Source organism: Homarus americanus, unplaced genomic scaffold (genome assembly GCF_018991925.1).
Source record: "Homarus americanus isolate GMGI-L3 unplaced genomic scaffold, GMGI_Hamer_2.0 scaffold17301, whole genome shotgun sequence".
In the NCBI taxonomy this organism is placed as follows: domain Eukaryota; kingdom Metazoa; phylum Arthropoda; class Malacostraca; order Decapoda; family Nephropidae; genus Homarus; species Homarus americanus.
Window position 1 is genome coordinate 495 of NW_024753549.1, and position 11,883 is coordinate 12,377.

The following is an 11,883-nucleotide window of genomic DNA, read 5'->3' on the forward strand; positions in this document are numbered from 1 at the left end:
TATTTTAACTTTCTTAATCACTGTAATTAATGTAATTTGTAATTTCTGGATAAAAGTATATTCAACACTTCAGATGGAGTCCTACATCTTCGCTTACGAAGGATAATATCCATCGTAGGACCTAGAAAGATCCTTAGATAGTTAGCGTAAGAGAAAACAATAGAAATCGCCCGAGGCAACTACACACACACACTAAGGCCAGTGTGAGTGTGGGAACCTTGTGGCTGAGTTTTAACTTATGTTCTTATCATCAGTCAGTCAGTGTGGTGTTGTGTGGCGGAGGAAGAGGACCTGCTGCTCCTCTCTGCTCCCACGACCTAGTGTTAGTGTGTGTTAATGGTCGCCGTACTCGCGTGTGCTAGGTACTCCACTACACCTGCCCTTCAGTCTCCTCAGTGAGTTATATTTTCAACTAATTGTGTTAATATTTTGTGCAGTATTAATTCGCAACATCAGTTTAATTAGTGTTTTTATATTTGTGTTACGATCTGGGTGTAATTTTACTTAGTTACTTCATGTTTTTTTATTTTTTATATAGTCACATCACTTTAATATGTTAGGTTAGGTTAGGTTAGAACAGAGGTCAACTAATATCCTGTTCTTGGATTATTTATCACACTTAACGTACACGACATAATGACTGACAGTAATGGCGGCGAAATTAGACAGAGACTGTACTGTTACTTGATACATTGACTTATTTAGTTACGGTGAAAATAAAACGAAAGAAAGTTTGAAACTGTCAATTCTTGTAAAACTTTTTGAGACTTTTAATTGAAACTTCGTGGAAAACAACAAACAGTTCGAGTTCCAGTGAGTGACCGTAACTTGTGGTGAGTAACTGTAACTGGTGGTGAGTGACTGTAACTCCCTCCCTCGTCTTCTTCCCTCCCTCTCACGTCTTTCTCTCTCCATTCCCTCCCTCAATACTCCTTCCTTCCCTCCCTCCCTCAACACTCCCTCCCTCCCTCCCTCCCTCCTTCCCTCCCTCCCTCCTTCCTTCCTTCCTTCCCTCAACCTTCCTTCCTTCCTTCCTTCCCTCCTAACACTCTTCCTTCCTTCCCTCCTCCATCCCTGACTGTGTTGATATACGTGAGTGTAGTAAATAGTTATGGTTGTGTGTTGTAGGATAGTGGTGTGGTGGTTGATTGTGGTAGTGGTGAGTGTGGTGGTAAGTGGTTGATGGTGGTAGTGGTGGTTGATGGTGGTAGTAGTGGTGATTGATGGTGGTAGTGGCGGAGGTTGATGGTAGTGGTGGCTGATGGTGTTAGTAGTGGTGATATTGATGGTAGTAGTGGTGATTGATGGTGGTAGTGGTGGTGGTTGATGGTGGTAGTAGTGGTTGATGGTGGTAGTGGCGGTGGTTGATGGTGGTAGTGGTGGTTGATGATGGTGGAAGTGGTGGTGGTTGATGGTGGTAGTTGTAGTAGTTAATGATAGCAAAGAAAAATTAAATAAACGTCAAATTGATGTAGGGAGGATTGTGGTTGCCGATAGTGGTTATTCTGGTAGTGTTGTTGTTGTTGGTGTTACACACACACACACACACACACACACACACCTATTCCTCTTGTCCACCACACATTATTCTTCCTTCCTCCCACACACACACATACATACACACATACATACATACATACATACACACGTGCATATGTACACCATCTATGGACCACAAATACACAAACAGGAATAATTAGGAGCAAAAATTATGATAAAACTTAATAAAACGATAAATAAATAATAAAACAGGAGGTTAAAAATATGACGAACAAAATAACAAAGCAGGAAATAAGGAAGTGACGATAAATTGAGGAAATGAGAAATAAACGGATTGTGTAATTAGTGAGAGAGAAAGATTGGTTGAGGAAGACGCCACAAACAGCCCTACTGACACCCTTCTCTATATAGATACTTCTCAGTGAGGGGTATAGGGAGAGATATCTACTGTGTTGTCTTTTGTGTAAGTAGATGTTTCTCACTATCTTTCTCTAGGTACTTCTCACTGAGGGATATGGAGAGGAATGTCTACTGTCTTTCCTACCTAAATATTTCTCACTGATAATGCACACTGTTACCTTCTGTTAGTTAATAATAATAATAATAATAATAATAAATGAATAAAAACACTAATATAATTTTCTTCAATTTTATCTATATCTGTAAACATCTTACAACAACAACAACATATGTCAACCCACTTCAGGTAATCGCCTCATTAACCACCTGTCCCTCATTTTCTCACCTTTTCTCCTCTTTCATCACGTCAAGCTCTCTCTTCAGGCCTGTCTTGCCATCTACATGAAGCCTACAGCTCTTTAGGACACATAACTATTTCTTTTAGGACTCATACACCACTAGGACACATAACTATCTTCTTTAGGACACATAACCATCTCTTTTATGACACATATTCTTCTCTAGGACACATACCTACCTCGTGATGTGTTGTTCCTGTCACACAAACGTTTTATCAAGGTGAACTCATCAACGTTTTGGCTAACTTGAACGTTTTAAGATGCCTCGCTAACGTTTGTTCCCGGAGCAACGTTTTTTTTTCTTTATATAAACATCGACTCAATGTAAACACCAATGCCACAATGTTTACTATCAGACGTCATCACAGGAAGAGACACGAATGCTTAGGTGGTAGTGTTGACAAAGTAATTCATGGCAATACTGGACGGCAGATGGCAGATGTGATTTACCTGGGTCTGCCACGGTCACTAATTATTGTGTTCATCAGCTGTTTGTCTGTTAGTCTGTTGGTCTGTCTGTGTGTCTTTGTCTGTCTATCTGTCTTGGTCTACCTGTTCACCTGTCTGATTGTTAGTCTGTCTGTCTGTTTGTCTAGTTGCACTTTCTTGCTGTCTGCCTTTTCGTTTGACTTTCTATCATTTTGTCTCTGTTTGTTTCAACCTGTCTATCGCACTACCACACTACCACTCTACCTTACTACCACTGTACCACTCTACCCTACTAACATACTACCACTGTACCACACTACCACTCTACCCCATTACCACACTACCACTGTACCACTCTATCACTCTACCAACCACATCATCCCACCACTGAAATTGACTGAGTCACTCCCGAAGGTCAAACGAGAACAGTGTTACAATTTAATTAGTGGAAAACTCTAACCTAGATGCTGATAATGATGTGTTCTCAAACACCACATGAGTAAGATTCTCTACATCACCTCACGACAATCACAAGATTACCTCAAAACGCAACACTTTTCCTTTCAACAAGAACCAATGATGTATTACCTGTTATGTCGATCAAGCTAAGGGAAGATTTTTTTTAAGAGTATTACCTATATTGGGTGTGTGTGTGTGTGTGTGTGTGTGTGTAGGTGGGAAGGTCAACAAAAATCTGCTGGATGAACTTCTTAACAAACTCAGGCGGTGAGATGCTCAATCAAACACACACACACACACACACACACACACATAGTTCTCTCTTATACTCAACCAAGAGAATCCTTCACGCTTTCTTAAGACTCCTGAAGCACCTTTGATAGTGACGAAGGACTTTCCCATCCCGTGTGAATCGTCGACGCCTCTGGCAGGAACGTTTGGGCGGATGTGACTCAAACGGCGCCAGGAAGCGGTTCATAGTTCCGCCATAACTCTTGACTTGGGACTTAAGGAAATTTGGACGTGTTGCTCTTCGACGTGTCAGTTGGGTTAGGTTAGGTTAGGTTATGATCTGGTTAGGTTAAATTAAAGTAGAGAAAGAAGCGCGCGCACACACACACACACACACACACACACACACACACACACACACACTTCACCACCACCACCACAGGTAACCGGGTTACACCTATACCAATTGGAACGTGAAACGCATGAAATTCTCCCCTTCTGATCAAGCCAGTGTTTACATTCCCGTTTCCTGTTGACTGTGTTTTGTAGGTGTAATGTGCTTATTAATTTTTGTATCGTTTTTTAATGGCGTTCACATTTTTCTTCTTCGTAGTTTTACTTCCCTTTCTACTCTTTATTCATTATTATTATTATTATTGTAAAAATATTTTCTTTTCGCAGATCAACGGAGGCAACCATATCGCAGAGACGAACCCAGGCTTACCAACACAAGGGGTAACTCCAGGCTTACCAACACAAGGGGCGACTCTAGGCCTACCAACACAAGGGGCGACTCTAGGCCTACCAACACAAGGGGCGACTCTAGGCCTACCAACACAAGGGGTGATTACAGGCCTACCAACCCTTACATCAGTTGTGCAGTAGAATGTATAAGAGAAGACAGACTCCCAGCGGTACCAACCGTAATGTAAATACTGAAAGGCCCCACAACCTTGAAGGTCCCCAGGCATACCAACCTTAAGGAAGAGTTCTAGACTTACCAAGGAAATAAGCAGACTCAGGACTACCAATCACAGGGAGAGATTGAAGGATCAGGCCTACCAATACCAGATATATTAATAAATTCCCAGACTACCAATATTAATGTCTAGAAAATCATCAGTTTCGTCCACTATCAAATGAAAATACCTAAAATAATAGTGAATAAAAATAACTTACATAGAGATAAAAGATATTAACAAACTGAGTTGAAAATCTCCGGTAAAGAAAGAAAACGTAAACAAACAGAGCTACAACAGAAAACGGGATACACACCCCACTGAGGAGACACGACTGGACGGACACTGGGCAGACTGAGCATCACTCCCTGTTAATACCACATAATAATAAAAATCTTCTTGTGATTAAATATTGATAACAAGTGTAATGTAAACAACTGTAATTAGTGACGTAAGCTTATGAGCGATATTAGAAATTACTGAAAGGAAGTTTGACCTAAATTAGACATGATAAATAAAATGAAGTCAAAAACAGCACTTGAAAGTTAACATGAAACTAAGATATTCTTGTGATTGTGGGCGTGTGTGTGGTGGTGAGGGAAGTAGAAGAGAGATTGTGATGAGGCGTAGTGGTGTGCAGTGGGCGTGGAGGGTGATAAAGACTGTAATGATGATGATGGTGATAATGGTGTTTGGCCCGTGTGTGTCATCAGCCTTGGCCAGGAAGGAAAGTAAGTATTGATTTTTATTTTCATAATTTCTGTAACTAAAACTATTAATCCGGTTTATTACTTTAGGTAATTTCTGTAACTAAACGTATTATATGTATTTGTAGTACATATTAAAGTGTATTATAACCTATGTATTTTGAGGCACCAGAAAGTATATACCAGATGTTAGGGTAGTGTATGTTAGGGTAGGGTAGGTTAGGGTAGGTTAGGGTAGGTTAGGTTACAGGTGATTCTTAACTGGTACTGAGCAACCAACTCCGGAAAGAGATATTATTTAGATAATTACTACTGAAACAATGGCAAGTACAGGTATAGTTAAAAATACAGTTAAGAGGTACAAACACAGGTGTATAGTTCAGGTATAATTACAGTTACAGGTACAGGTATAAGCACAGGTAGAATAATTTACAAGCTGTAATAACCTCACACGTTGTCCACCATTACGACACACACACACACACACACACACACACACACACAAGTCCACCTCACAAAGACACAGAATAACACAGGAAACGGAAAGGTAAATGAACTGTGAAGAAAAACGGAAGACTCATGTGGCTTAAAAACACTGGGTCTGATTATTCGGTCGTGTGAGTGTGGGAAGTACCTGAGAGAAAGTATTGGTGGAAAGTAGCTAAGGGAAAGTTACTGGGGAAAGTAGAATGAAAGTCGAGGTGAACACTTGGGCAGCCAACAGGATAATGATGGAGAGTTAAAAATGATGTGTGTGTGTGTGTGTGTGTGTGTGTGTGTGTGTGTGTGTGTGTGTGTGTGTGTGTGTGTGTGTGTGTGTGTGTGTGTGTGTGTGTGTGTGTGTGTTTGATCGCCGCAACGAGAGACTAGGAAGTGAAAGCTGGATGGAAAGAACATGTACAACTCAGAGATGGAGGGGGGGGGGACCAGGAAAGAAATGAATGAACGGGGGTGAAGGAAACAGCGGTGTGCCTGAAGGAGTAGATACCATAGAGGATTACTTTAATTTTAGACACCCCAGCTAATTTCCCCTTAAGATTAACCTAACCTAATCATCAGGTGGAGTTAACTTGTTTAATAGACATTGGGTGTCTTCCATGTTGACACTTGACCTTGACCTTAAGGTCCTACCACCCATGGGCCAGGGAAGCACACACACACACACAGACATCTCTCCCTCCCGAGTACACTCATCCGCCTCTACCGCCGTGGACCTCCCCGAGTGTTGATGTTGTCGTCCACACCTTCCCTGGTCGTAAATCCACCCAACTGTGGTATATGCTCAAACTTAACTGCCTTGAGCAGATTGATGATGTCGCCTCTTCTCTTACGATCTTCCTCCCTCCTATCCTCGTCTACTGTGATGGGTCTGTTACCACGCTGGGCAACGCTGGGGCAGCTGTGTGGATTCCTGAGCGCCGGGCCCGCAGGAAAATCAGGGTCCACGACTGGGCCTCTTCCACTGACACTGAAAGCATAGCCATCCTCGCGGGCATTCATGACGGGGCGACCTATGCTCGCACTGAACGCCGGAACCTCCTAAAATCAGTGACAGCACTTCTGCGCTATCGAGGCTCAAATTACCCTCCCCCTCCTCTCCTGCCGCCCAACACACCCTAGCCGCCCTCGCCGGGCTAGAACAAACTGATGACATCCGTGTCAAGTTTATTTGGATCCCGTCACATATAGGAATAACTGCCTGTGACACTGTTGATCGGCTTGCCAAAGAAGCTACACAAGAAGATATTGAAGCCACTCTCGCCCTCTCCCTGAATCATCTCAAATCTCGCATACACGCCGCACAACGAGAAGCATTCGACGTAAAATGGACACACCTGAAACAACGGGGTAGCGTCACACTATGCCACTATGACGCTGTAACCGGTGACGACAACCTCCACTACAAAGAGTATCAATCCCTGACTCGATCTCAACAGCTTATATACATGAGACTGCGCCTAGGGTACAGGTACCTATGGGAGTACATTGGCAACCCTGAGCCTCACCGCACTGTTTGTAAACTTTGTGGCCAACCCGACTCTCACACCCTCTCTCACTACATCCTCACTTGCCCTATGACCTCCTCCTATAGGTCCCCAGCCGTTACCAACACCTCTTCCCTCCCTGACCAGATATCCTTCCTCCTAGTCACAGGCCTGGCACTTGACATTATAAGGGACCTGCCACACTTTGCTATAAACAGATGAAATGTACCGGGAATTTCCCCCCACACACTCATCATTCTGTCACTTTATGTAACTTGCTGACAAAACCCATGACCCTTCAGGCTTCCACGCCCTTAATGCATGAGTCATAAAGGCAAGCATGAAGTAAGCATGCTTCCCAGTTGGGCACTGTAAACGCTTCTGCGCTTCACCTTGCACAGGATGTAAGGGGGTGCCCAATAAACTAGCCCCCTCCGGGGCAATCTGTAATCTGTACACACACACACACACATACAACTGAACACGTACACAGACACGAATTAATAGGTGGAATTCCAAGTTAGGAGAGAGAGAGAGAGCTCACGCCTGGAGGAGTCCACACGTCACACCTCACACCACCTGTTGCCATGAGGACAGGCGTGTACCCTAAGATCCACCTTCCTGCCTCACTGAACCCTCACACCCACGCCTCCATCACACCCACGCCTCCATCACACCACCCTCCCCACTCCTACGCCTCACACCCACGCCTCCATCACACCCACGCCTCCATCACACCCACGCCTCCCTCACACCCCACGCCTCTCTCACTCCTACGCCTCCCTTACCATCTACCACACAGCTTAATGTTTTCATGTAAGTACGCATTTACAACACACACACACACACACACACACACACACACACACATCATCCTCTACACTCAGATATTATTACATCATTACCTTGTTATTGTTCCACCGACGACACACACACATACACACTAGCGGGTCATCCTGAAGAGCGAAAACGACGTAAAGAAGTGAAACTACCAGATACAATGCCTCAATTATCCTCGATATGCATGAACTGAAGATATGTTTCTTAGTTGTGTATGTTGTTTGATGTATAATAGCAACATTTTTATCATTTCATTGTGGTTTATTGAGAGATTAAATACATAAAAGAGGGTTAAATAAGGAGCTTTCGTTGGTGTTGTTTGTTTTTGTATTTCAGGAGGATTAGAGTCGAGATGAATGATGTCATTGGGTGTTCCTTTATCATTACGTCACGTTAACTGTATTTCTATTACTGTTATCATAAACAAATTTGATCAGTGGCTTACGGATAATATTTTGCAGACCCGTGACCGATGTCGGCTGCCTGTCATGTTTGTAGTAAACGAAAGATAGATAGAAAGATAGAAAGTAATATCGTCATACAGATTCTCATTGACTCCATATGTTCATAAACAGTACGTAACAGAACCATAACCGACCTCCCAAGTAGCTAACAGGCCAATCAGTGACGAAGAGGATACGAATACGGATGCTGATTGGCTAATGTTACAGTTGGAAAGTTTAGAAGAGTTTCCCCTAAGAAAATATAGTAAGAGAAAATGTAAGAGAAAACGGATACGAGCAGTAACTATAACACAATGGTTGAGGTTACTCGTGTTCAGCGGTTCAGTGGACAAAGGAGTGTGAGGTGACCTAAATATATTGTATAGAGTTAAGTGTTACGGTATTCAATAGGAAGGTAAGATGGGGGTGGTTAGGTTAATGGTGGTGAGTGTTGAATATTTATTGTTTTATACACTTGGACCACATACCACCACCACCACTACCGCTATCATTACACCCACCTCTGCCATTAACACCTCATCCACTACCACCCCACCCACCCATACACACGAATAACAAACAATGAGACATTAATGAGAATATATAAAGAAGCATTTCATAAAGTGCGTCACCGTGTGTGTGTGTGTGTGTGTGTGTGCACTAATAAATAACACCCACCAGTTGTCCCCCTTCCCCACCACCTCCTTCCCTTACTGGCCCTTCCTCATCCCTCCCTCCCTCCCCCCGTTTCCGCCCTCCTTCCTTCCCCCTCCGCCTTTTCCCACCTCACCTTCTACGCCACAGGTAAACAGTTCAGTCATTAACACTCACCTGTACGGCCCTTCACTGCCAGGTATATAGCCTTATACTGTCTTTCTGTGTGTGTGTGTGTGTGTGTGTGTGTGTGTGTGTGTGTGTGTGTGTGTGTGTGTGTGTGTGTGTGTGTGTGTGTGTGTGTGTGTGTGTTTCAGATTTTTACACATTTGCCCCACGAGAGGGCTAGTTTATTGGACACCAGCCTCTTGCATCCTGTGCAAGGTGAAGCGCAAAAGCGTTTACAGCGCCCAACAGGAAAGCATACGGAGTTCATGCTTGCCTTCGTGATTTAGACATTAAGGACGCAAGTACCTAAAGCGCCATTTGGTTTTGTCAGCAAGTTACATATAGTGACAGGAAGAGAATTTCTATAGAATTCATCTGTTTATGACAAACCGTGGCGGGTGTTTTACGGGGAATAGCCCAGCTGGGCACCGACCGGCAACTGGGGGGACGATAAAAAAATAAAAAATACAGGTACAAAAAGAGTGTGTTATCTACACCAAGAAGATGACGGAAAACCAGCTTTTTAAAGTGAGACAGATTGTATGAGTATGGAAACACAGAAGAAGGCAAAACATTCCACAGTTTGGCTGTGTGAGGAAAGAAGGAGGTACTACAGTATAACGGGTTATTCTAGTGTGACCGACATCCACAGAGAAACGGTGGGCACCGCGGGCAAGACGTGTGTTACGAGCCCACGGCCTTGCCGGCGGTACACAGGATGCCAATCAACCGAACATTGCCCGTTAAAGTACCTGTAAAAGAGAGAGTGAAGCAACATTACGGCGGAGAGAAAGAGAAGAGAGATTATCAACTAAAGGAGGAGAGTCAATAAGACGAAATGCCTCTGAATCCACCCTATCTAACAGTTGGGCAGAAGAAGAGCCACAGATCTAGTATGAGAGTTAGCGGGAAGGGGAAAATGTGAAGAGTGAAGAGTAGAATCATCAGCGTAAGAATATTAACCACACCCCGCCCCCTTCTCTCCCTTGCCCCTAAAATATGGGCCAGACAGGTAACCAGAGTAATGAACAGGTGTACAGTATGTGTCTGGCCTCATAACATTACAGGTGTTGACCCAATTATCAATGACACACCTGGGGAGGATTCACCTACAGGTAAGTAAGTCAGATAAGCTGAAGATTACTCACAAGAAGACGTTCCTGACAGATTGATCCGATACAATGGTGAGTTATCGGTGAGTCATCCGATTTATTGACCGACAAATAAATTACCGATTGTAAGACTGTGTGTAGAAAGCAATTAAGAGGTGTAATTGGCCAGGTATGTAGGTTGGTGAGGGTGGGGGTAGGAGGGCGGGGGATGGGAACAGGGGTGGGGGGGATAGAGATGGATTATTGTTTGTGTTTTTAGGTGTGTATATTATTTCTGTTCTGGGAGATGATGATGATGACATGTGTGTGTGTGTGTGTGTGTGTGTGTGTGTGTGTGTGTGTGTGTGTGTGTGTGTGTGTGTGTGTGTGTGTGTGTGTGTGTGTCGGCAGGTAAACACACATCAGTTTATACCCATTGGACCTGAACACCTTAAATTATACACCTAAAGCTTGCTTAACCATACATATTATTCTCAGAGGAAGAGACAGACAGACAGACAGACAGACAGACAGACAGATCGACCACCATCCTCTCTGCACTCTCTACCTCAGGTACCAGTCCACTCAAGTACCAGATTCACAGCAAGTGTCCCATGGCGTTTCACATGAGGTCGGTGGCAGCTGTTACTTCTACGGCTATTTTCCTCTCAACTGGTTCCGTGCGGCTGAGTTCTGTCACTCCTTCGGCAGCGGCGTGTCCTTGGCCACCATAGAAACGCTGCAGGAGAACTATTTCATCAAGAAGTGGCTGGCTGTCAATGGTAGGTGGAGAGAGAGAGAGAGAGAGAGAGAGAGAGAGAGACCAGTATATTAAAGAGAGAGAGCGATAGAGCGAGAGATTGATTAATATATACATTAGAGAGAGAGAGAGAGAGAGAGAGAGAGAGAGAGTCCCTTCACCTACAGGTCATCACAACACCGGCGTTTGGGTTGGAGGCTCCGACAACGGCCATAGTGGAAAGTGGGCGTGGTTCCCTACAGGTAAGTGTATACAGGTGGGCGTGGTTCCCTACAGGTGGGCGGTATTATTATTGCTGTTTATCTTTGTGTTTCTATCTCTCATTTATCATTGTCTCTCTGTGTCTCTCAGGTCAGCTGGTGTCGTACAGTAACTGGGGCCCATCTCAGCCTAGCGGGGGAGACCAGCACTGCATGTACCTGGTGGGCGGGCTCCTCGGGTACCAGTGGGCAGACTTCCATTGTGAGTTCGACATGCACTTCCTCTGTGAACACGGGGTCAATACAGTCGAGCCCTGGCGGTAACCCTGGGCGGTGAACCTTGACCCTTAGAGTTGGATGGTTTGCTGTGTGAGTCGGATGGATGGTGTTCACTCCGTCGTGTTCTGTCGGATGGATGGTGTTTTCTCCGTCGTGTTGTCGGATGGGTGGTGTTTACTCCGTCGTGTTCTGTCGGATGGATGGTATTTCAGACGAACGATTCGCCATACAAACTTGGACGATTTTAATCAACTGACAGTCTCTTGCATATCTCGGGGACCAGGCGGGGTGACAGTACTCCAGACGGGGTGACAGTACTTCAAATCAGGGAAGCACCTCACTTTTGAAGAGCAATATTGGGAACGGACCGTCTAGGTATCTGAACGACTTTCTTATAAGACTCACAAGTTTAGTTGGTTG

At 44.2% G+C, this 11,883-nt stretch overlaps 1 protein-coding gene across 1 annotated transcript; it reads left to right on the forward strand.

Moving 5' to 3' along the window:
- Window positions 1–273: 273 nt before the first annotated feature.
- Window positions 274–11,874, forward strand: LOC121855368 (perlucin-like). The gene is given in 6 exon segments (XM_042350260.1): window positions 274–395; window positions 4,059–5,067; window positions 10,798–10,847; window positions 10,850–11,006; window positions 11,152–11,226; window positions 11,336–11,874. Coding segments are annotated over 5 exon segments (636 nt in total). The 5' UTR covers window positions 274–395; window positions 4,059–4,886; the 3' UTR covers window positions 11,509–11,874.
- The last annotated feature ends 9 nt before the right edge of the window (window positions 11,875–11,883 follow it).